General features: G+C 36.0%; 1 protein-coding gene across 10 annotated transcripts in view; it reads left to right on the top strand.

The window, feature by feature from the left end:
* Window positions 1-27,412, top strand: part of STAU2 (staufen double-stranded RNA binding protein 2) — a 311,388-nt gene that overhangs the window by 47,483 nt on the left and 236,493 nt on the right. For all 10 annotated transcript variants that reach the window (XM_035011353.1, XM_035011347.1, XM_035011348.1 and 7 more), the window contains 2 exons: window positions 2,352-2,511; window positions 11,301-11,436. In XM_035011353.1, coding sequence (XP_034867244.1) covers window positions 2,352-2,511; window positions 11,301-11,436 — 296 coding nt within the window. The remainder of the gene's footprint in view (window positions 1-2,351; window positions 2,512-11,300; window positions 11,437-27,412) is intronic.

The following is a 27,412-nucleotide window of genomic DNA, read 5'->3' as shown; positions in this document are numbered from 1 at the left end:
TTGAGTTTATTGGTATAAAGCTGTTAAAAATACTCCGTTGTTATCTTTTTAATACTTTAGGAATCTAGAGTGATGTCACTTCTCTTATTTCCTAATACTAGTAATTTGTGTCTTTTTTTTCCCCCAAGATTAGTCTGGCTGGAGGTTTACCAATTTTATTGATCTCTGCGAAGAATCAGCTCTTGGTTTTATTGATTTTATTTTCTATTTCATTAATGTTTGCTTTTATCTTTATGACTTTTTTTCCTGTTAACTTCAGGTTCTCTTTTATTAAGATTTATTTATTTATTAGAGAGAGAGAGAACGTGTACATGCATGTGTGAGGGATGGGGGCAGAGAGAGAACAAATGTATTTTCTGCTCTTTTTGGTCTTTTTGGGTAGAGGTTTCTAAAAATGTCAGTCAGGTTTTGTTGGTTTATGGTATGTTCATGTCTACTCTATTCTTTTTTTTTTTTAAAGATTTATTTATTTATTTGAGAGAGCGAGAATGAGAGAGAGTACATGAGAGGGGGAAGGGTCAGAGCGAGAAGCAGGCTTCTCGCTGAGCAGGGAGCCCGATGCGGGACTCAATCCCGGGACTCCAGGATCATGACCTGAGCTGAAGGCAGTTGCTTAACCAACTGAGCCACCCAGGCGCCCCATGTCTACTCTATTCTTTATGATTGCTTAATAATTGTTATAAGCTACCACTTAAACTCAAACAGTGTGTCCCAGGATTCCTTATGTAGTGGGACTCTTTATTTTCTCCAGTTTTATTGAAATATAATTGACATATTACATTATATTAGTTTTAGGTGTACAATAAGCTAGTGGGATCCTGTAGAGAAGTTTCAGAAAAGCAGAGGATTGACTTGGATACATTTGTATTTTATAGAATGTTGATGTTGGTGGTGGTAAGAAGGATAGTTTGAATGGGAAGGTCTTATGTTAAGGGAATGATGTTAGGATGGTCTTATAGTAGTTTAGGGGAGAGAGGTTGATATTCCTTGCTAAGACATTGGCAAAGAGAATAAAGAGAGGAAGCCAGATCTGAAAAATATTTTTGAAGTTGAGTCAGTAGCTTGATAATTGGATGCAGGTGCATGGAGAGAGAAATGGAGACAAGGAAGACCACTTAAAGGTGTTTGGCCTGTGAGCCTAGGAAAATGGAAGCAGAAAAGTTTAAATCATATGGATTAATCGTAGGGGGGAAAAAAACCAGACAAATTTAGATTATGGTATAGATTCTTTGTTGTATTTTTTCCTTTCATGACATTGACATTTTTTAAGAGTTTAGGCCTGTTGTCTTACAGAATATACCATAATCTAGCTTGTCTGGTTTTCCTCCTATGATTAGATTCTGGTTAAACATTTTTGGCCAAGAATACTAAAAGCTTCTCATTGGATCATATCAGGTGGTACATGATGTTTGTATGATTATTGATGATGCTAACTTTAATCACTTGGTAAAGGTATTTTCTATCTGTTCTCCTTCCTGCAATTATACATTTATTTCTTTTTAATTAAAAGTATCTTGGGGTTAATATTTTGTATTCCTACAAAGTAGTAAGCAGTCTATGGAAAACAGCAGATTGTGTGTGTATTCTGTAACTTGATCCTCAATTTTGGAAGGTGAACAATAGGTTTTGAGCTCACATGGAAATAATGGTGTGAATGGAATGTTCAGATGACAAAGGAAAGGGTGGTTATGAAATGAAGATGGACAGGTAGAACTTTTGTGCCACACCACAATGGGAACATTGAAAGGTTTTTAACATGGAGTTGGTTGGGGTGATACAATTGGATTTGAGGGGTTTTTTGTTTGTTTTGTTTCTTTTTTTTAGAGAGAGAGATTTGAGAGTACTAGTGAGAAAATTAACAGAATTTGGTGACTGGTTAAATGTTGAGCGTGGAGGATTGAGAGTTTCCTGGTGACATAATATTTAGTAGGATTGCCTGACTCTTTGACTAGATTGTACTAAGTATGACATTTAAGGAATTAGATTTTATAATTGTTACAGAGACAGGGCATTGTGGATTCTTTTAGTTTCTCATCTTCTTTGTACTTATTCTGCTTTTATGAGGATGTTAACAATATGATTCTATTTAGGGAAGTGATTTCTTCTTGTTTTATTCTACCCAAAATGTATACTAAGAGCTGCCGCTAAGCCTTTGAATGGATAGAACAGGATCTGGTACAATCTCTTAAAATGATTGCACTAGGTGGAATAAGATTTTTGTGCAAATAATTTGTAAGGTCACCCCTAGCTCTAAAATTTTGATTCTATGGTATATCTGTTTTTCTCTCAGACAGTGTATTTTATTTCCTGAAAAATTTAATGTTTTCTTTGTCTCTCTCTGTTTTTCGAAGATGTTCTCAGTGCAACTGAGTCTTGGTGAGCAGACATGGGAATCCGAAGGGAGCAGTATAAAGAAGGCCCAACAAGCCGTTGCTAATAAAGCTTTGACTGAATCTACACTTCCCAAACCAGTTCAGAAACCACCGAAAAGTAATGTTAATAATAACCCAGGTATGGCACTGACTTGTTTCTTTCTGTTGTCTTGTGTTCTATATGTGTTGTTCTCTGTACTTTCTTCATAGCAGGCCATCTGTGTAGTCAACAGGTATGAGTAGCACATGCACAAAAAACAACTGAATGATAATTGAAGGTGAGAGAATGAGGAAGGTAATTATAATTATTTTAAAAATTTGCTTTGTGGATACTCTAAAGATGCGTTATTTACTTTTTAAATGTTGACAAAAATACATTTGGATACAAAGAACAGAAAGTATGACTGAGTTTTTTTTTTTTTTAGGTTTTTTATTTCAATTCCAGTGTAGTTAACATACAGCATTATGTTAGTTTCAGGTGTACAATGTAGTGATTCAAAAAGTCTACACATTACTCCGTGCTCATCCTGATAAGTGTCACCTATTTCTTCCATCCCTCTACCCACCTCCCCTCTGGTAACCATCATTTTGTTCTCTATAGTTAAGAGTCTGTTTCTTGGTTTGTCTCTCTCTCTTTCATTCCCTTTGTTCATTTCGTTTCTTATATTCCATATATGAGTGAAATCATACAGTATTTGTCTTTCTCTGACTGACTTATTTCATTTAGCATAATACTGTCTAGCTTCATTTAGCATAATACTGTCTAGCTCCATTCTTTTTTATGGCTGAGTAATACTCATATATATTCATATATATATATATATATATATATATCCCACCTCTTCTTTATCCATTCATCTATGGCTGGACAATTGGGCTGCTTCCATAATTTGGCTATTGTAAATAATGCTGCAATGACTGAGTTTTTTGTAAAGTAAAGATAGAAATGATCAATTTTTCTTTTTATATAATATATAAAAATACACAGTTTAATAATTAAAAAGTTATTGTTTATTTTAGCTTAATAAAAATTATACAGTTAGGTCTAAGCATCTTATTTTGCTTGTTGGTGTAGAAATGGTTGATAGGACTGTTCAAATTTAGAATACTTACGGAAGTTTATAAAGAAACCCACAAATCCAAAAAAACCCTCTGTGTGATATAATGCTAAGTAAACAAGTTTTCCAATTTTTATCTCCTAAGAATAATTTTAAGGAGTTTTTCCAGTTGCATATAATACCAACATTGTGCATCCAGTCATCTATTTGGAAGAGGCAAATCTGTATTGGACATAATGCATGAATTGATAACATCAAGTTAATAAAGTTCCATAAGTTTAATACTAGCCCTATATCCATTTACTCATTAATTTATTAATTTAAGAGGTTACCTTCTGACAAATATTACTTTAGGTATTTTTGTGATGAGTAAAAAAAAAAGACTTTTTCCTGCCACAAATGACTGTAATCTATTTAATTAGAGTGAGTCCACATGCTCAGGCTCATAATCATCTGATGCTTCTTTCTTTCTCATGTGGCATGTGCTAAGTAGACATAATCTATTCTTTCAAGGACTGCTGTCCCTAAAACTGCATGAATTTCCTATTACTCCTCCTTTTGCTTCTGTTCAACTGATTCTAGTAGTTATTAAGTAAGCTTAAATAAGCAAAATATTATTACAGTAAAGAAAAACACCTAGTCATTTGAAGTTGGTAAGAGGCTGTCTCCTTTTATAATTTTTAAAAATCTCTTTAGGTTACTGATTGATCATTAGTACCACACCACTGCCTCTATGTATTAAGCACTTGCTTTTATATATTTAAGAGATATAAAACATTGTTCTTTTCTGTGAAAACTTTACAACTGTTTACATAAATCACATAATTTAAAGGTAAAGATTAAGTACCAAGTGAATAATAACACTTGTCAGTATTATAAGTAATGATAAACATGGATGGGAGTATTTGAGGGAAGATAAGGTCCTTGAATGGAGAGTAGGCAGGTCTAGAGGTGAGGAAAGAATATTCTAGGCAGAGGGAGTACAGTGAAGAAAGGCATTGGAAATAGGATTGTGGATGATAGTTTTGGTAAGAAAACTTTTTTGGGAGTGGTTTTTAATTAGAGCAGGTAAGTGACTAGGAAGACTCGAGATGTAGTAAGGGTGAATTGTGATGGACTTGAATGCCAGGTTTAGGAGATCAGATTTTATCTGTAGTTTAGGCGATTAGTGTTTATAAGCTAGTGGATGATGTGTTTAAAACAGCATTGTAGGAAGTTCAGTTTGATATGTGGATTGAAGGTGGAAAATACTAAAAGCAAGATCAGTTAGGAAACCGTTTGCCAGAGTTTATGGGTGAGGAAAAGAAACTCCTGTGCATCGAGTACTGTATGCCCTCTGCTCTGTAGTATTGGGAATGGCCTGGGAATGGAACAGAAGGACCAGTGTTGCTGATCCAGTGGTTGAAGCCGTGTTAGAGAGCAAGCTGTTCGGAGCATACAGTGTGAAGCAAGAGCAGTGTGTGCCCATCTCTGCAGCAGGTTCACTTTAGAGGATTATAATGGCAAGTAAACCAACAAGGGAGTCAGGGGAAGGAAACAGAGAGTCCGAAAGGCCAGTGGTGATGAGTTTGCGCTATTGAGTGTTGCAGTGAGCTGAGAGAATGAGTAGCTTTTGGAAGGTAAAGTTTTAAAATAGAGAATAATACTGCATACCGGCAAGTGCACAAATTATAATTGTAGAACCTTGATGATTTTTTGCTAGCACCACAGGCTTTACCAGTGCCCCAGAAGCCTCCCTCATGTCCCCTTCTAGTGGTCAAACAACCTCAAAGGAAGCCACTCTTCTGCGTGTCTATCTTAAATTCATTGTGCCTGCTTATTAGAATCATGCACTGTACTCTTTTGTGATAGCTTGTTTTTCTCAGTGTTAACATCTGTGAGATTCATCCATGTTGTATTTAACAACATAGTATTTCATTGCTATACAGTATCCATTGCATGAATATACTGTAACTTATTTATTTATTGTACTATTGATGGACATTTAGATTGTTTCCAGTTTCAGGCTCTTAGAAGTCAAACTGCTGTGAACATTCTTGCATGTGTACATTTTTGTTGGGGACGTACCTAGTATTGGAACTGTTGGGTCATGGGTTATGCATGTGTTCATGCAAATCAGAGTAAGAGTTAAGACTGGAGGTCAGTGAGCATACACAAAAGACAGGTATCATAGCTGCTGTTCTTACATCACAATCTTTTATTCCTAGACCTACTGGGAAAGATAAGAAAGCTGTTGAGGCATCAGTTAGACACAGTAAGGAAACTATCATAGTTTTGGCCAGGTTGAATAGTGAATTAGAGCAACAATTAAAGTATGTCCTTGAAGAGAGAATTTCCTTGGAAGTTCAGCTGGAAAAACTTTGACCATTCTCTTACCTATAAGCCAATTGCTGTAAACTGTGAACATATCCATTTTTAAGTGGTTTGGGTTTACCCAATTTGGAGGCCCAAACATTCAGCTTGCTACTTAATTCAACATTAAATTTTATTATTTGCTTTTGCCCTGTATGTTCACCATTGTGTTAAAGTATCTTTATTTTTTAATTTAAACAACAAAAGGGTCAGTATGACCAGAAAAAAAAAACAAACCCCAAAACAAAACAAAACCAGAAAAACCCCAAAACATACATGAGCTATACAGGTGGGGTGTAGTCACAGCTACTTGGGAGGCTGAGGTGGGAAGATCCCAGAAGTTCTGGGCTGCAGTGCGCTGTGCTGATCAAGTGTCTGCATGAAGTTCAGCATTGATAGAGTGACCTCCTTGGGAGCGGGGGACTACCAGGTTGCCTAAGGTGGGGTGAACCAGCCCCGGTTGGAAACAGATCAGATCAGAGTAGTGGGATTGTGCTTGTGAAGGGCCACTGCACTCCAACGTGGGCAACATAGCAAGACCCCCTGTCTTTTTGCCCCGCCCCAATTTAGGGAATCCTGTGTCTCAAAAAAAAAAAAGTTTGCCCCTTTGAAAAAAATAACACACATAATAAATGCATATGTAATACATCACGTCAAAGTATAATTTTCCCTTCCTACTCGCAACACATGAGAGCTTTCTACATCCTTGTCAACGTATGGTCTCTTAAGCTTTAAAAATTTTAGCTATTCTTCTGGGGGTATAGTAGTAATTCAGTATAGTTTTAATTTTCATTTCTTTAATAACTAATGATGGTGAGCACCTTTCCATATGGTTATTGGTATTGAGATCTCTGTTGTAGAGTGCCTTGAAATAATTTTCTCATTTAAAAACACCTGCATTGTCTGTCTTTTATGTTTTTCTATTTTTTATTGACTTTAGGGTTCTTACATATTCTGGATTCACATCTTTGTTAGATATGTGCATTGCAAATATCTTTCTATAATGGTATGTTTTGATGAACAGAAATTCTTTAATTCTTTATTTAAGTCGAATTTATTAGTCTTTTCCCTTATGGTTAGTGTCTTATTTAAGACATCTTTGTCTCCCACAATGTTATGAAAATAATCTTATAAAATTTTAGAAGCTTTATTATTTTATTTTTAAAATTTAGATCTGGAGTCTGTCAGGAACTGAGGTTTATGTATGATGTGAGGTAGGGTTCATGATTTTTCTTCTTTTTAATATATAGACGTTCAGTTAACTCAGTACCATTTATTGAAAAGACAATCCATTTCTGTCTGCACTGCAGGGAGGGGGGAGTTCAGTCCTGACTTCACATCAAGTAGAGATAGTATTTGCACCCCAAAGAGGAGTTAAATTCATTTACAGCATGGCTTAAGACTATATCAAAGAACTATTTTGCTTTCTTCCTCCTTTTATTTTTTTAACTTTGTTGGAAATAATTTCATATTTATGTAAAATTTGTAGCAAGAGTACATAGTGCATCTGTTATGTACCCTTCACCCAGATCCCCCAACTGTTAGCATTTCTGAACCAGCTGAGAATAAGTTGTTGGCATGTGGTCCCATTCCCCTTAGTATTTCAGTGTATTGTTCCCAAATACATAGCCATTTTCCTGTCAGGAAGTTAACATTGATCTGGTATCATCATGTAATACAAACACTCCATTCTTCCTTCATTGATTGTCCCAGTAATATTCCTTTGTAGGTCCAGGATCTAATCGGGATCATGTATTTATCATTTCTTTTCATTCTACTTCAATCTGGAATAGTTCCTCAGAGTTCTTGTCCTTTATGACCATGACATTTTTGAATAGTACAGGCCACATCATTTGTAGAATGCCCCTCAATTGAGTTTATCTGGAGTTTCCTCATGATTTTGAATTTTTAGCATGAATGTCCCAGTGGCGTTGGCTTACCTCAGTGTTACTTATCAGGATAAACCTGATACTGATTTGTCCCATTAGTGATGACTTTTGTCACTTGGTGAAGACTATGTTTGCCAGGCTTCTCTACTGTAATGTTAATTAATAAGTATGTTTTCTTATTAAATAATAAGGAACTAATTATTTTCTGAGGAGAAACTTTGGGACTATATAAACATTCTGTTCCTCATCAAACTTGCTTTCACTTACCAGATTTGGCATCTATTAATGATTCTTTTCTGAATTAATACTCTGAAGAGTGCCACAGGGTGATTTAATTAATTAATTTATTTATATGGCTTAGAACAACAGAAACTTATTTTCTCTTAAAGGGTGATGTTTTGATTCCAGTTGTTTTGTTTTTAATATTTATTAGTTGGCATTCTACCCTAGAATTTTCTCTTTCCCCTCATTTGTTTGTTTGTTCATTTATTTCTATCACTATAGACTCTTGGATTCCTATTTTACTTACAGGATTATAATCTATCATTATTTATTTCGATTCTCAATTTGTCACAGACTTGACCAGGGGTATGAACCTTTCTAGTTGACTCCAGTGTCCTTCTACTGTTTTCATCCTTCTTGAGCACTTCTTACTTTCTGGCTCAGTAAGATGTTCCAAGGTCATCTCATATTTTCCTTGTCCTGGCCCTGGCACGAGCCATTTCTTCAAGGAGCCTTGGTTGATTAATTAATCAGTTCATTGTTTGAACAAATATTTATTGAGTGACTGCTATGTTCCAGGGACTATTCTGCCTACAAAGCTTTTCCTTGAGTGTTAGCAATGTATAGCTCCTTAAAAACTAGTTGTGGCATTTTTCTTTCACTTTCCACAGAATGGGAATCCACAGTAGTTGTTATGTATGTTTGTATATATAACCAATTAGTCTTGTTATGTTTATCACTGATAAATACAGAAATTTCCTTTAATCTACCGAAAAACCACTAGAAACGGATTCTGCGTTGACAGTGTCCACTTTACAGCCATGTGATGCATGAGGAGTGCTGCGTCATGATCATCTTTATGCAGCCTGGGTCCAGCTCGCACCTGCTGGAGTGGTACTTAGCATTATCTGCAGGTTCTCACAGTTGGAAGTGACTCTGTACGTGTTTCCTGTGGGCGCGTTGTTGTGTAAGTAAAGAGGCTGTGCACACGCAGCGGTGGCAGTCTCGGTCTTGATAAAACAGGTGGAGAGACTTGGCTCCAGGAGTCGAAACCTCTTCAGCGCAGTTTGCACTTGTCTGGTGCTTCTCCACTCTCCTTCACGAAGACCAGTGTCTAGCATTTCTGTGAAGAAAATAGATTGCAGCCTTACTTTCAAATGAGAAATTTATATGAAATCATTGATTTATTTAAATGATATGACTATAATACTTCTATCTAGCTTAAAACCCAATTTTGGTATGGCTGGCAGGACATAGTATATCCTACCAGTGCATTAAAATCACCTCACTGATGATTGTTAGATACATTAGTTTCTGTTTATTGCCCTAATTAAAGGATGAGGCCTTTCCAACTTTTTTTTTCTTTTCTTTTTTCTCCATTTGAACTTTATGCTATTTGTGTCTGTATGATTGTTGCAAAGTAGAATTCAGAAAGACATAAATCTTACAACCGATTGATATGTTAACTATTAAACTGCAATATATATGAAATAAGAAAAAAAACTTAAAAAAAAATATACACTACTCTTTGGTGTTAAATTTGTAGAAGACTGTTGGACAATTCCTAATAAAGTTAACCATAGACCTACTCTGTGATCTAGTAGCAATCCCACTGCTAGGGATATACCTAAGGGAACTGAGTGTATGTGTCTGCTAAAACACTGTGGCTTTATTTAATTGCTCCCAGCTGGACACAACTCAGATGTCCCATCAGCAGCAGAGTAGATAAACTGATGTATCCATTCAGTAGAGTACTGTTCAGTGATTAAAAAAAAAAATGTTTGAATACTGAAATATTTGACAAAATTGTTACATTGAGTGAAGGAAGCATGATAGAATAATACACATTCAGGTTTGAAGAACAGGCAAAACTGATGACAGAAGTCAGAATAGGTAACTTGGGGAGGTGGGTATTGACTGGAAATAGCTATGATGGAACATTCTGGGTGATGAAAATGGTCATATCTTGATCTGAATGGTGGTCACTGAATGTTTATAATGTGTAATAATTTGTAGATTTGTATGCTTAAGGTTTGTGCATTTTACTTACCCCTCAGTAAAATACTGTAGGAAAGAAAGAAAAGAGAATCCTTTATTCTTGACTTCTCTTCCTCTGCCCTGAGTGTTGGTATTAAATTAGGGGTTTGGGCTAATTGGACTTACTGTTCAGTATGTTAACGTTCTTTGCTGTTTTTCTTATGCTTATCTTTTTTTCTTTTCCACCTCCTTTGTCCTTCCACCCTCTTTGTTTTTCTCCTTAACCTTGGTTTAGTTCCTGTTCTTATTATACTCTTCAGTGGTTTCGCATAAATTCTTTAGAACTGGGACACAAAGTGAGCAATTACTGACTCTTGCTGGATAGCTGATGACACGGCTGCCGGTTCTGCGTTTGTCAGGTTCCGGCACCCCCGGCGGGCGCTTTATGCCAGCCCCATTTTCTCTGCTGCAATAAGTCGACCCATTTTTGTGTGTGACAAATGGAGTCTTAAATGTATGTTGCAAAAGGCGTAATTCCAACAAAATAGTACAGGATTTACACTGAAAAAATAAATTTTACTTTCTATAAAAACTTCAGATTCATATTTGTGATTTGTTATATATGTAATGTGTATATATATAATGTTTTACTAAATAACCTCTTTTGGTACTCAAAATAATGTGATATAATAATTTAGTGTGTGTTATTTATTAAGGAATTTTTCAAACTTTTACAAAAGTAGAGCTGATAAGATAGTGAACAGCCCCATACCCATCACCACCTTCAACAGTCATCTACACGTAGTGGCCAGTCTTGTTTCTCATCTGTCTTTCCTCTGAATTATTTTGAAAGAAAGCTCGGATATATCACTTCATCCATAAATGCTTTAGTATATATCTTTAAAGATTTACAGAAAGCATTAGTAGATTTACTTTGTCCTGTTGTTGGTTATAGAAAAAACTCAAAATGTATTTTCATGAGATAAGTCTAAGAATTACTGATGACCCTGTATTCATTGCTAATTTCAGTTGCTTGATTAGCAAAATATAAAAATATTCACAGATGATAATGTTTTTAATGATTAAATAATTGAAAGCTTCCTGGGGTGAGTAATGCTGACGTTCAGTACTTTCTTTATAGTATCCAAATTAAGCAGTCTGTGAACCTTGTGTTCCCCTTGTTTTGAAACAGTCTTTCAAGTTGAATTTTTGGTCATTAATATACAAAAAAGCTTGCAAACCCCGAAGAGATTTCATTAGAAACAATTTTCCTGTTTATGTAGTTTGTTTACACACCCCTGAGAAAATCATACAGACAGGCCATCAACTCCCACCTTCTTTCATGGTAATTACATGTAATGTAAGTATGGCTTGTGTGATTTATTATGGAAATATTTCACTTGTGTGCTTTTAATATTTTTTTTAAACAGGTAGTATAACTCCAACTGTGGAACTGAATGGGCTTGCTATGAAAAGGGGAGAGCCTGCCATCTACAGGCCATTAGATCCAAAGCCTTTCCCAAATTATAGAGCTAATTACAACTTTCGGGGCATGTACAATCAGAGGTTTGTATGTCTTCTTTGGTTTTGTTCTTATTTATTATTTTACGCATATTGTAACAGTTTCTGAAACTCAAAGAGTATTTTCATTGTAAGGAACATTTACTTTGGGCATTTTGCATGGAATTTAGATAAATCAGGCTCACAAAAGGAATATTTAAAGTAATACGTTTAAAAATAACTGGTTTTCGGGAACTAGTTTTTATTGAGTCATGAGAACCCTGTATTTGTTGCAGGCAGGACCATGTTTTAAAATCATGCCACAATATAGTGCTGACTTTTCAGTTGACTTGCTCATTTATTTACCAGGCAGATACTTAGCTTAATTAGTGGTTTTCTTAATTTGTCCAACTACATTGCAAACATGAATGTTTTTAATTTATAGGAAATTTGTTGGGAGGATTTACTAAGTCTGTCTACACATTGCATAATTTTGTGATAGTTACAAGTGTAACAGAATTTTCTTTTATGGGCAAGGCAGAATTTTTAAAAAAAAGTTGTGTTTTTTTCTGATCATTTATAAAAGTCACGTAACTCATTATAGAGAATGTAGAAAATGCAAAAAGTTAAAAAGAAAATATAAATAACATGTAATTCCAGAATTAAATACCTTTAATATTTTGATGTATTTTACACTTTTTAAAATTCTTTGCACATATATTTGACCAAAGTGAAGTTATCCTTTATATTCAGTTTCTACAGTACTTTATGGAGGTATATTTATGTGAATGGCAAAATGCACAGATCTTAAATGTACATTGTGATGACTATTATTTATGTATATATATATTTATACTTTACTTGATCACTTTTTATATGTGTGTATCCTCATGTGATGACCACCCCGATCAAGGTTCAGCATGTTTCTGTTACCCTGAGAATTTCCTCATACCTATGTGCACTCGTTATACCTCCTCCCAGGAGGAACAATGGTTCTATCACTGTAGATTAGTTTTGCATGTCGTTGAACTTCATATAAATAGATTCATACAATATGTACTCTTCTGTGTCTGGCTTTTTTCAGTTCATATAATGGTTTTCTTATTTGTTTTTGTTTTTTGTTTTTTGAGATTCATCCTTGTTGCTTGTATCTGGATTTTGCCCTTTTCTGTTGCTAAATAGTGTTCCTTTGCATGATGTATCATAATTTGTTCATCTCATACATACAGTATTGTGCCCTCTTTTAATTTGATATAGTGATCATTTTTCACATTTTTTAAAAGTTTTTTTTTTAGTAATCTCTACACCCAGTGTGGGGCTAAAACTTATGACCCTGAAATCAAGAGTCTCATATTCTGCCAACTGAGCCAAGTAGGTGCCCCCATTTTTCACATTTTTAAGTGATCTTTGAAAAACATATTCGATGGCTATATAATGCTTCATTTGGCCAGGGTATATTTTACAAGGATATAAACAGGTATAAACAAAGAACACCTGATAATCATATAAACAAAATGTACTTGTTTTGATCATCTAAGTTTTTTTTGACAATTATAAATAATGTGCAACAATCTTTACATACAAATTTTTGTTTACATCACTGATTATTTCCTTAAAATAGATTACCTTATAAGGGGAATATTGGGTTAAAAAGAATAATATGTTGCCCAATTGCATTAAAATTTGTATTAATTATTTAGTGTATATTCTGTTCCATTCTGACAACACTGAGTTAAAAAAAAAACATGTCTTATTTGATAGATAAAAAGTGGTATGATTTTAAAGTTTGGTTTTATTGATTACTTGTGGGGCTGAACAGTTTTCAAGTATTTTGTTTGTCCTTTTTGATTTGTCTATTTGAATTTGCTAATTTCTGTTGCATTGGCATTTCTTTTGCAAGACCTGCTTGGCAGGTCTTCAAATGTTTATGTGTTGGGAATATTAGCATTACGTCTGTTTTGTTTAATTTTCCTGCTTTGTAAAAACTGGCTTTTAGTTCTGTGTTTGTTTTGATGTGCAACAGTTTTAGATGTTATATGGCCTAGTATTTTTGTGTGTGTGTGTGTGATTTCTCCAACTGCTTTTATGCCTGAGAAATTCTTGTGATCAGATATTTGCTAATGCCTAAAAAGAATATTTTTATTGAGATATAATTGACATACAACATTGTGCAAGTTTAAGGTATTCAGCCTACCCTGATTTATGTTGCATTATGATTGCTATTGTAGTGTTAACTAACACCTTGATCATATCGCATAATTATTTCTTCTAGTGTTGGGATGCTGATACTTTTTAAATCATTTTGTGTATTTACTACCATTACAGTTCAGATGTGAGAAGATGTGTGGTCTATACATAATACCTTTTGGTGTCTTGTTTGGCAGTGGTGTATTTACCATTTAAAACTTAGTCCTATTCAGATTGTAAATGGTTCTTTTAAATATTATTGCTTATGTTCTCTAAGAAAAATGAGTACAATCTTCTTAGACTTTTGCTCCTCCCCCCTTTTCTCCCAGGTGTGTCTGGGGGAATTTACTGTGTTGTCTTGGTAGGAAAGGAGGGACCCTCACCTTTGTGTGGGTGTTCTGTATTGTCCTCTAAGCTCCTCTGGTCTTTGTGATGATGTCCCTTGTCCACCAGATAGCTGACACCTTTCTCTTCTGCCTTGCCGAAACCTGCAGTTGGTGATGTGTAGTCCATTTTTTCCTGTCAGGTAATGCTTCCACAGAGTATTTACCATCTCTCCCTTGCTCTCTTGACCTAAATCCTTAACTCTCTTTGGCTCCCTTGGAGTGTTGTTCCATTCTCATCCTCTTCGGTAGTGTCTCCTAAACTGGAGCATCCAGTGGCAGGCTTATCAACTCTCAACTTGGTGTCCACACCACATAGGTGGCAAGAAGGACATACCATTTCTCTGGTAGTTGCTTTACTTTCCCTTTTTCTGTATAACCTGCCTATAGCCTTTCTTGTAAGCTTGAGGTTACCTAATATAAATAAAACTATTTGCCTACTTAAGCACAATAGATACATTTGGTCACCTGAGTTGGGAACACCTTGCCTATCAAGATATTTTACTTTTAATATACTATAGTGAATAGACTCATGAGGATATTTAAATGCTTATTATATTTTGATATCTGTAGTTCTTTATTGAAATCTTACTAGAGTTGGTTTTTTTTTTTTTAAAGATTTTATTTATTTATTTGACAGAGAGAGACACAGCGAGAGAGGGAACACAAGCAGGGGGATTGGGAGAGGGAGAAGCAGGCCTCCCGTGGAGCAGGGAGCCCAATGCGGGACTCGATCCCAGGACCCTGGGATCGTGACCTGAGCCGAAGGCAGACGCTTAACGACTGAGCCACCCAGGTGCCCCTAGAGTTTTGATTAGTGGATTTATTACTTTTAAATGAAAGAAATCTGGTGCTAAAACAATGAGAAATCTGACAGTAATCTCTGTGGATTATTATTATGGAGCTCATGTTCTAGTAAGGGAGGCAGTCATAAAGAGGTGGTTACTCACTGGGGTGACTTTTGATAAAGACCTAAAGGAAGAGAGGGAATAAGTAGTGTGTATGTCACAAGAGAAGGAGAGAACATTCCAAGCAGAACAAACAGGAAGTGCAAAGCCCCCGAGGTAGGAAGGTACCAGGCGTGTTGATGTCTTCTCCAGCAGACCAGCAGGGCTGGAAAAGACTGAAAGGAGGTATGAAGGAGGAGAGTAGTTGGTATATGAGGATGTGACACGGGTCATATGGTTTTTTTTTTTTTTTTTTTTTTCCCTATTGTAGGTCTTCCGTTAAGAATGTTGACATTTTTCCTTTGTTGGCAATTTCTAGTTTCAAGATCTGATTCCATAGTTGTCATGAGGGGTGTAAGAATTTATGTATGACTTCTCTAAGGGGTTGTGCTTTAGGCCATTCCCACTTAATGGATAAAGAGGACTTTGCTTTCAGATTGTTGGGAGAGTCTTTAGAATATTCTGCAGATCACAAAAAAGGTAAAAAAAAAAAATAGAGAAGTACTGGTAAACTGCCAAGTCATGTTTCAACTGAAAAGCTCTCTGCTCACAGAAGGGCAAACCTAACCATTACTCATTAGGCTGTAAAAATTAGGATTTCACATGGGGCGCCTGGGTGGCTCAGTCGATTCAGCGTCCGAGGTCCTGGGATCGAGCCCCGCATCAGGCTCCCTGCTCAGCGGGGAACCTGCCTCTCCCATTGCCTCTGCTTGCCGCTTCCCCTGCTTGTGCTCTCTGTCTGTGTGTCAAATAAAAGTAAATAGGGGCACCTGGGTGGCTCATTTGTTAAGCATCTGCCTTCGGCTCAGGTCATGATCCCAGGGTCCTAGGATCGAGCCCCACATCGGGCTCCCTGCTCTGGGGGGAGCCTGCTTCTCCCTCTCCCTCTGCCGCTCCTCCTGCTTGTGTTCCCTCTCGCTGTGTCTCTCTGTCAAATAAATAAATAAAATCTTTAAAAAAAATAAAAGTAAATAAATCTTTAAAAAATATTTTAAGAATTAGGATTTCACATATGACCTTAATCTGCAGATGACAACACCTGAATGTGTCACAGGGAATTTGGAGCCAAAGATAGAGGAGACTCTTTTCTCCTTGTCAGAATGCAAATGAATCAGTAGCTTCTTAATAACGCAGGGAATGAAAGGTTAGAAAGTCCAAGAAACAGATATCATTTAAAGGGATTTATAAAAAAAGTCCTTTCATTTTCTACTTAAAATAATATTAAGTAATAATTAGAGATTATCCATGTTGGTTTTTAAAAAAATATATTTTTTATTAAATTCTGTTTTTTTAAGGTTATTTATTTAGAGGGAGAGAGAGCATGAGCGGGGGGAGAAGCAGAGGGAGAGGGAGAAAGAATCTGAAGCAGACTCTGCGCTGAGTGTGGAGTGATCAGGGACGCGAGATCATGACCTGAACTGAAACCAGGAGTCAGATGTTTAACTGATTAAGCCACCCAGGTGCACCTAAATTCTGTCCTTTCCTGATGAGATTTCCTGACTTAAGCTCATTCAAAGGCTAAGGAGGCACTTAAAGCGCCACCCCTCTGTTGCCCTGGTTTATGATGGCTGGGGAAAAAAAGAGATTTATCCATGAACAAAATCTGGATGCAGCCTGGATTCGGAAGTACCTGTCTCTCTTTGTTACACCTAAGATGTTTGAAAATGAATACATCCAGTTACATCTTTTCCTTTCTCATTTGAGGTACTGTTCACTAACAGATATAAAGTTGAAAGCTACAGAAATTTATATGGCAAAGTGTAAGATGTAAAGGTTGAAGAACCTTTTATGCTTTTGTTCTCCTGTCTTTGTTATAAAAAATGATATACATGATCTCAAGAACAGAATGGCTGAAATCAGTCCTCCTACAGACAGTTTATCAATTTTGTGTATGTACAGGTGAAAGAAGCATTACTGCTTGGCTAGTGGCCAGAAAGTTCCCAGTCTGCTGGTGTGGATGGCCAAAGGCCCACAACTCAAACTAGACTATGTGAAAATGGGGATTTTTGCCATATGTAACTGGGAGAGGTCTCTTGGGGAGATCGTCAGGCATGGTTGAATGTAGGGCTTTAGTGTTCTTTTCCCTCATTTTCCATTTCTCTTTTTAGCTATTGTCTCATTTTTCCTCTGCTTGACTTTTTTTTTTTTTTGCCATTGAATTTCTGCTTTATTTTTGTTATTTTATTTTTATTAACATATAATGTATTATTTGTTTCAGGAGTACAGGTCTGTGATTCATCAGTCTTACACATATTCACAGTGCTCACCATATGCTTGACTTCTTTTTCAAAGAAGCTCACTTTCATTTGCTGTACCTCATATGCTACATAGTCCTTAGACGTGTAGTACCAGAGAAGGAACACGTTTTTGTATAGTTCTTAGGAAAGTCCCAAGAAAGACTTTTGAGTAGACCGTCCATCCCTTTGTCATCCGGACTGGATTTGGGGTGAGGAAATACTTTAATTGGCCATGCTTGAGTTTGTGCCCAGCCTGGATAAACAGGGATTAATCCCATCCAAGCTGCTTGCAGAGCACATTTTTTTTTTTTTTTTTTTTAATGAATGGTTCCCTGAAGGCGAAGATTCTGAAGGAAAATCATTTCCATTATAGTCAGAACATTTGGTTCAAATCCTCATTCTGATGCTTTTAGCTGTGTGGTTTTGGGCAAGGCACTAGACCTTCCTTAGTTTCCTCATTTGCTAAGTAGAGATAATAAGACCAAAGGAAAGGACTTTGGTGAGATCTCTCATTAAACAAATATTCACTGAATGCCTCCTCTTTGCCACATGTTGTGTTAAGAGTAGGTATTTGGATGAAAGCCAGTCTGGTAGACTCTGAGTCCATCAGAAGATGAAAACAGTGCAGAGAAACAGTAACAGAGTGATAGATGCAACCATACAGTACTATGGAAACATTGAGAACAAGTGCCTCCCTCAGACTGGGGACTCAGAGAAGCCTCCCAGAAGGCATTGACACTTGAGCTGAATCTTTAAGGTAAACAAGACATTAGCCAGGTGAAGAAGGTAAGGAAAAGCAAACTAGTTTTTGGTAACAACCGCAGGGAATCCTGAGAAGTTCAGTTCATCATGGGCTTGCAAGGAATTTGGTATGTCTGGAATGAAAAAGCTGAAGCTCAGGCAGGGTGCTAATTTGATGTCCTCAGATGGCCTTGGGAAGAGATTTGGATTTATCCTGAAGGTGATTGGGAGCCGTTGAAGGATTTTAGGCTGAGGGATAAAATAATTGGGTATCTGTTTTAGGCATATTGCTTTGGCAGTACGTGGGGAATAGTTGAATAGTCTTTTTTTTTTTTTTTTTAAGATTTTATGTATTTATTTGACAGAGAGAGACACAGTGAGAGCGGGAACACAAGCAGGGGGAGTAGAAGAGGGAGAAGCAGGTTTCCTGCAGAGCAGGGAGCCTGATGCGGGGCTCGATCCCAGGACCCTGGGATCATGACCTGAGCCGAAGGCAGACGCTTAACGACTGAGCCACCCAGGCGCCCTGATAGTTGAATAGTCTTAAAATTCAAGGGAGAAAGATGAATTACACGGATGTTGTAATTCGGACCTAATGTGATGAGAGTCTGGAACCATGAAGATGGAGGGGAGGGCAGTGTCTAGATATTTAGAAGGTGGACTTGGTGACACTTGGGGATTGATTGGTTGGTGGGGTGGGAGGTCGGGGGATTCAGGATGACTTTCATATATCTGGATCACTCATTGTTCGCAATGAGGAGCTTAAGTGGGTCTTTGGAAACATGAGGAATTCTGTTTTGACTATGTTGAGTTTAAATTTCCTATGAGATATTTAGGAGGGGTCTATTTTATTACTCTTTAAAGCCTTAGTGGAGGGTATGGGAAGATTATCTTTGGCTTTGAAGATTTATTGGAAGTACACATGGGAAGAGGGACTTAGGGTCTAGAGTGTTCCTGAAGCTTTCGCATCAGAATGCATCTTGCAGAAAATGACGCTGTTTAGGCTACAACTTACGTTTGAGTGACCGATCTGTTCTTTATTCATCTAGGATTTATACTTCCTTCCCAAAGGGATTTGGTTATGTTGGTTTGTCATTACTTGATTTGGAAAAATTTCATAGCATGCCCCCTTGCCAAGCCCTTCCGTCCTCAGGTGTGGTTGGTATATTTTGTGTCAAGACAGTATTTGTTTACTAATGTATCCAATTCCTGGTCCAGTCACTTGTAGCTAGGTTAGTAAAGTTGCTTTCTCTTAAGATGTTAGATACAAGTCATAGTAAGTTAAACAAGGCAAAAGGACTATTTTGCTGAGGTTACTTGTTCCAGTGGGCAGAGCCAGGTACCTACTTGAATTTTCATGGCCTCCCCTCTTGTGCCCTGGGAGGTAAATCTGTGAGACTTGGAAAGAACTTTCTGGACAGCTGTAGCTACCAGTGGAAATTTGATGGGGTGAAACAAATTTTTTTAAGTATTTGAACTGATTTTATTTCATTATGTTGGTTATCAGTAAAACTAGAAATAATCAAGATTTTAGTTTATGAAATAGCTTATTGTATTTCAAAGTTCGTTATAGAGGCTGATAACTAGCTGCTAAGTACTGTATGTATTTTGAGCTTGTTCAGACTTTTTAATTAAGTTTTTTGTTTTAATCCCAGTGTAGTTAACATACGGTGTTACGTTAGTTTTAGGTGTACAATTCAAACTGTCAATCTAAGTGTTCTTCACTAGTTTGTAATACCCTATTAAAAAACATGTTGGAAAGTAGAACAGTTGAGAAACAATGTATTTGTAACAATAGTGGTATGAACAGGAAAAGCCTACAATTTTGCTTTCTGCCACCAGATGGTGCTTGTATACTGATAAAACAACATACAGACTGGGTGAGTTCATGCTGGTTAGTATTCCAAAGTGGGTGGTTAACTGATGAGAGGTTAAACCATATAAAATCACTAATATTTGACCTTTTTTGTCCTATAAATATGTTGGTTTCATATGGTGCAGCCAAACAGGAAAGGTCAGCCAAGTATACAACTTTAAAGCCTCTTAGATAAATGAAATAAATGCAAAGTGGTGAAAAGCAGGAATTCATTCTAGTAGTTTTGTATAATTTTGCCTTTTGTAAATTATATCCCTTGGTTTGGAGAATATATTCTTTTCTCTGTTACACGCTTTATACGTGGAATGTATGATACAACTTTTCAAAAATGGTATTTCTTTTAAAAATGATATTTCTTCATGAGGATACTGTTTTATAGGTAGATGTAGAACTGACAGGCTAAAAGACAAAAATTTTCAATATTCTCTACTTTTAATAGGATTACATTAATTAGATTAGAAATGTGTTTTTATTTGGGGGAAATAAATCCAAACCCATAATAAAAAAATGTTAAAAATACATTGTATCTTAAAACTCTCATAAGGAGCCAGAGAAGAGGATTTGAACAGGTTAAGAAAGCAAAGATGAGGGAGAATGAACTGGAATCTGAAGTAAGGGAATCAGAGAGCAAGAGAAATGATTTTCGGGTAAATGAGGGATTTAGTCTGGTCTAGAAGCTCTTGTCTTAGGCAGGCTGTATTTAAAATTAAGTATAGGAACTAGTGGACATTGTAACTCATAAAAACAAAACTATTGTGGGGCGCCTGAGTGGCTCAGTCAGTTGGGCGTCTGTTTTCGGCTCAGGTCATGATCCCAGGGTCCTGGGATCGAGCCCCACATTGGGCTCCCTGCTCGGCGGGAAGCCTGCTTCTCCCTCTCCCACTCCCCCTGCTTGTGTTCCCTCTCTTGTTGTGTCTCTCTCTGTCAAATAAATAAATAAAATCTTAAAAAAAAAAAACCAAAAGAAAACAAAACAAAACTATTGTAACTCTTACTGGCACACTTCATTTTATAATATAGAAATTCACCTTTTTTCTTTGAAGTGAAGTATAAAGAGGTTCCCCCCCAACATGTTTCCCCAAATATTAGACAAAAATAAAATTATTAAAAACATTTTGGGGGCTTATGCTTCTGGCTATAACTGGGACCAGACTTACCCTCCCACCATAAACACTTAGAAAACTTAGGTAAGGTTCTTACATTATACATGAACTGATATAATATGATGTGAAAGGAAGTTGTGGTAAGTTGAAGATGTATACTGATGCAAAGCAAAAAAAGAATAGTTAAGAATACAATAGTGGTTGGGGCGCCTGGGTGGCCCAGTCGTTAAGCTTCTGCCTTCAGCTGGGGTCATAATCCCAGGGCCCAGGGATTGAGCCTCATGTTGGGCTCCCTGCTCAGTGGGGAGTCTGCTTCTCTCTCTGCCCCTCCCTCCTGCTCTGCTCTCCCTCCCTATCTCTCTCAAATAAATAAATAAAATTAAAAAAAAAAAGAATACATAGTGGCCATAAAATGCAATTAAGTGTGATCTAAAGGAAGCAGAAAAGAGGGAGAAAAAAGGAGCAAGGAACACATGGGATAAATAGGAAACAAAGAAGAAGATGATAGATTTCAACCCAACCATATCAATAATTATGTTAAATGTGAAAAGTTTAAATGCTTTAGTTAAAAGATAAAGAATGTCAGACTTGATAAAAGAGCAGGAAATACAACCATATGGGATGTGAAGAAATCCGCTTTCAATATGAAGACACAGATTGGTTAAAAGGATGGAAAATGATAGTTCATGCAAACACAATAAAGCTGGAGTGGCTCTATTTATATCAGATAAAGTAGACTTTAGAACAAGAAGTATTATCAAAGATAAAATTACCAATGATGAGAGGGTAAAATCATCAAGAAGACCTAACAATTATAATCATCATGCACCTATTAGCAGGTCTTAGAATAACTAGACAGAAAAATAAGAAAACTAAGTCACTGGTGTAGACTGAATTGTGTACTTCCCAAATTCGTGTGTTGAAGCCCTAACCTGAAATGTGGTGGTATTTGGATATAGAGCCCATGGGAGGTATTTAGGTTTTGATATGTCATAAGGATATAGCCCTCATGATGAGGTTAGTGCTGTTTTAAGAACAGACACCAGATACCTAGCTCTCTACTCTGCATATCCCCTGCCCTTGCCATGGTGAGGACATAAAAAGTAAGTTGGTTACAAGCCAGGAAGAGAGCTCTCATTAGAAACTGACCATGTTAGCATCTTGACCTTAGACTTCCAGCCTCCAGAACTGTGAGAAAATAAATTTTGTTCTTTAAGCACCTTAAACATAGTATTTTGTTTTGGCAGGCCAAGCTAAGACAGCTGTAGAGTTCAATAACACTGTCGACCAGTGTTGTGGAACTCCCTATCTAATAACAGCAGAATATGCATTCTTGTCAAGCACACATAGAACATTCACCAAGATGGATGATAGGCTGTGCTATAAGACAATTCTCAATAAATTTAAGAGAACTGAAATAATACAGGCTATGTTCTCTGATCACAAAGGGATTAAGTTAGAAATAAGAATGATAAAAATATTTGGAAATTCCACAAATATTGGAAATTAAACATCATATTTCTGAATAACTCATGGATCAAGGGGAAGTCACAAAGAATATTGGAAAAATATTTTGAACTAAATGAAGATTAAAATGAAACACTGAGATGTGGTTGCAGCTAAAGCAGTGCTTGGAAGGAAATGTATAGCTTTAAATGCTTATGTGAAAAAAGAAAAAGGTCCAAAATTAATGCTTTAGGCTTCCCCCTTAAGAAGCTGGAAAAAGAAGAGCACATTAAATCTGAAATACAGAAAAGGAAATAACAAAGACAGGGGCAGAAACCAATGAAATTGAAAATGGACCAACAATAGAAAGTGTCAATGAAATCAGTGAAGTCAAAAGCTGTTTCTGGGAAAGGATTAATAAAATTTATAAGTTTATAGCTGGCCTGACAAAAGAGAGAAGGTGAAGATACATATTATCAATATCAACAATAAAAGACTCATACTAACATTAAAAGAACTATATGGGAATTTTATGAACGACTTCATAAATTTGATAACTTAGATCATTGGTTGGCAAACTGTAACCCTCAGGCTCACTGCCTGCTTTTGTAAATAAAGTTTTATTGGAATATAGCTATGCCCATTTAGTTATGTATTGTCTATGTCTGCTTTTGAACTTTAACATCAGAGTAGTTGTGACAGACTATATGGCCTGCCAGGTTAAAATGTTTACTTTCTGACCCTTGAAGGAAAAATTTGCTAACCCTTGACTTAGATGAATTGGGTAAATTTAGAGGAAAACACAAATTACCAAAACTGACTTAAGGACAAAAAGCAAAAACAAAACTAATACAAAAAAACTCCGTAACTTAAAGAAGTTAAATTTGTATGAGAAACTTTTTCACAAAGAAAACGCGACTCTCAAATGATTTCACTAATAAATTCTGTCAAATACTTGAGGAAGAAATAGTATCAGTACCTCAGAAAACAGGAGAAAGGAATACTTCCCAACTAATTTTATGAGGCCAGCATTATCTGATACCAAAACTAGACAAAGACCTTAAAAGAAAACTTGAGATCGTATGCTTCATGATCACAGATGTAAAAATCCTTAACAAAATATTAGTAAATTAAATTCAGCAAAATTTAATAATATAACATCATGATTAAATGGAGTTTATCTTAGGAAAGCATTAACCATATTAATAGAATAAAGGAAAAAATATGAGCATCTTATAGACACAGAAAAAGCATTTGATGAAAGTCAGCACTCATTCAGGATACAGACTTCTCAAACTAGGAATGGAAAGTAATTTTCTTAATGTGATAAGGGATTTCTCTAAACAACCTCTAGCTGATGTTATGTTTTGTGGCAAAAGATTGAATTCTTTACTTGTAAGATGAGGAATAAGACAATGATATACATTTTATCACTTTAGCGTTGTATTTGAGTTCTAGCAAGTGTAATAATAAGAAATAAATGGAGAAAAATATTGGAAAAGAAGAAATAAAACTGTCTTTGTATGCAAATACCATGATTTTTTAGAGAATTCTAAGAACTCAAAAAATGAAAAGGTACTGAAATAAATGGAATAAGGTCACAGGATATAAGGTCAATGTACAAAAAATCAACAGTATCTCTATTTAATAGTAATGAACAACTGGAACATTAAAATAGCATAAAAGCATGTCATACTTAGGATTAAATCTAACAGATTATGTTCACAGCCTGTATACTGACAACTAAAAAATATTGTTCAGATAAAGAAGACTTGATATAGTTAAAATGTCAGTTACTTCAAAGTTAAAGCTTCAGTGCAATCCCCATTGAAATCATAGCAGGGTCTTTTTGTGTGTAAAATTTATAATGTTAACATTTATGTGGAGATGCAAAGGACTTGCAATAGCCAAGGAGTTTTGAAAAGGATAGACAGATTTTGAGAGCCCATACTGCCTGATTTTAAGACTTACTATAAAGGCTACAGTAATCAAGGCAGTGAAATATTGGCATGGGGAATGTTATTACAGATCAGTGGAACAAAATAGAACAGAGGTTGGCAAACTGGGTAATGGACTAAGTCTGGCCTGCCTATTTTTGTATTGGCCTGCAATCTATGAATGGTTTTTACATTTTAAATGGCTAGGAAACAAATTTTAAAAATATTTCATAGCACATGAATTTAGATGAAATTGAAAGTTTAATTGGAACACAGATATGATCATTTGCTTATGTATTGTCTAGAGTTGCTGTCATGCTACAGCAGCAGAGCTGGGTAGGTATGACAGAGAAATTATATGGTTTGCAAAGCCCAAAATATTTACTGTCTGCCTCTTTACAGAAAAAGTTTGCTTCATCCCTGGAATATAGAGTCAGGAAATAGACCCACTCATATATAGTCAAATTTCCCCCCCCCCAAATTAACAAAAATGCTAATAGGCGAAAGATACTCTTTCTATCCAGGTGGAAAAAAATGATCCTCAACCCTTACCTCACATCATAGAAAAAAATTAATTAGAAATGGATCATAGACCTATATATAAAAGTTAAAGCTATAACTTTTCAGAAGAAGATATATTGTTACTTTGGAGATAGGCAAAGATTTTATAGAAGTCAAAAAGCATGAATCATAATTTACAGAAGAAAGTAGTTTGCTACTTTAGAGATAGCTAAAGACAAGGGAACATGAAAAGCATAAATCATAAAAGAAAAAATTGAGAAGTTAAACTTTATCAAAATTTAAAACTTCAGATACTTGAAAGTCACTGTTTAAAAAATGAGAAAGCAGAACATATACTGGAAGAAAAGATTTGCAATATATATGTTGACAAAGGATTTGTATCCAGAATATATAAATGAGTACTTAAACTCAATTAAGACAAACAAAAGTGAGCAAAGTAACCGAATAGATACTTCACTAGAGGGGAGGTAAGAATGGCTGATAAGCATCTGAAAGATGCTTGAAATGATTAATTATTAGAGAAGTGCAACTTAAAACCATAGTTAAAATTTAAAAAGATGGGCAATACCAAGTGTCGTGGCAGGACAGCCACGTTGCGTTGTTGCTGTATGAGTGTTTTGTCATGGTTTGTTACTTTTTAATGAAATTAAATGCATGCTTACCATACCACGCAGTAATTCCACTCCTGGTGTTTACCTAAGAGAAATGAAAAAATATGGTCATTCAAAGACTTATACATGAATGTTTGTAGAATCTTTCTTTATAATGGTCCTAAACTAGTAATATCCACCATGTAAATATTTTGTTTTTGTTTTAAGATTTTATTTATTTGAGAGAGAGTGAGAGAGAGAGAGCACAAGCAGGGGGAGCAGCAGAGGGAGAGGGAGAAGCAGGCTCCCCACCCAGCAGGGAGCCTGATGTGGGACTCGATCTTGGGACTCGATCCTGGGACTCCAGGATCATGACCTGAGCCGAAGGCAGATGCTTAACCAACTGAGCCACCCAGGCGCCCCAATATACACCACCTAAATGGTTAAACAAATTATAATATAGCCATGCCATGGAATATTACTCAGTAGTAAAACATTTGATTCAAGCAACAATATGGACAAATCTGAAAAACATTAGGCTGTACAAAAGAAGCCAGACAGTATATGTATATTGTAAGATTCTATTTTTGTGACATCCTAGAACCCGCAAAACCAATCCCCTGGTGACAGAAAGCAGTTCATTGGTTGCCTAGATCTGAAGGTGGGGATTTTTTCTATAAGGAGACTTTTGGGGTGATAGAAATGTAGAAATGTTCTGTACCTTGATTTTAGTGATTGTTATACAAGCATATGACAAAACTCATTAACTATGAGCTTAAAATAGGCCCCATTCATTATATGCAAATTTTATCTCAATAAAGCTGATAAATTTTTTAAAATATTTATTTACTTATTTGAGAGAGAGAGTGGGATAGAGTGTATGAATGGGGGCAGGGGCAGAGGAAGAGAATCTTTAAGCAGACTCCCCACTGAGCTCAGAGCCCACTGGGGCTCAGTCTCATGACCCATGAGATCATGACCTGAGCCAAAAGCCAAGAGTTGGTGCTTAACCAGCTGAGCCTCCCAGACGCCCCAAGCTGAAGTATTTTTTTAAAGTTGATGTATTTTTAAAAAATACATTTTGTAATACTGAATTTTCTTTGAAGCTAAAATAAAAATGTGTTGACGATAGCATCAGGTTTTTGCCTCTCAAGCATTTCTCTGAAACCATTGTAAATGTTTTACTAGGGGCTAAAATAATATTTGCCTCATAGATTGAGGATAAAACGATACGTCTGTAAATTGCTTAGCTTTTGCCTCTGCTCAGTAAATGTTACTTAATTGTTAGCCCTTATTATACTGTAGGTAATATAGTCTAGTTGTAAGTACAGGTTCTGGAGTTGAAATGATGGCTGTGTGGATTTGAGCAGGTTACCCAACCTTCTCATTCTCAGTTCACTCATCTGTAAGTTGGGGAGAATAAATTATGCTTCCTCACAGTGTTGTTTTCAGGATTATATGAGAATCCTGACTACACATGGCCTGTTACTTTACTTTACCATGGTGTTTGTAATTACTTAAAAAGAATTTAAATATCAGAGTATTTGTCCTAGGACATTGTTATTTTGAGAGGTTTTTAAAAATTCACTTCTTTCCAATTAAAAAAAAACAGGCATGAATCTGTAACTCTAAGTATTCACTTTACAGAAGGAATGACTGATTCTATAATACAAATATGGATACTTTTGGCCTTTTGTTGGAATTTAGTTGATCCTGGAATGATACTGCATTGCAGCCCAGAAAGTCATTTCTCCCTTGGAAAACTGTGCACATCAGCAGTTATTAATTTGAGATTTAAACACAAGCCTCAGAAAATTAATTAATAAAAATTAATTATTTGTGGCATTTATACACATACCTCTTCTGCCTTGTCATAGCTTGATAGCCATCCATTTCACCTTTGATCTTTCAACTTTTTCACTTTCATTCCCAAGGAATTAGGCTAGTCTGTGTTTTCTTGCCACTGAGTTAGTATTCAAGGACTAACTACTTGTAACAAATTTCCCATGATACAAATTTAGAACTCCAGACTCCTTTGTTCTGTTCTTACATACAGGCAGTCAGGCAAGCCCA

Source organism: Mirounga leonina, unplaced genomic scaffold, assembly GCF_011800145.1.
Source record: "Mirounga leonina isolate KUSES-001 unplaced genomic scaffold, KU_Mleo_1.0 Mir_165, whole genome shotgun sequence".
Taxonomy (NCBI): domain Eukaryota; kingdom Metazoa; phylum Chordata; class Mammalia; order Carnivora; family Phocidae; genus Mirounga; species Mirounga leonina.
Note: the sequence above shows the minus strand (reverse complement) of the source record. Positions and strands in the feature narration are given on the sequence as shown.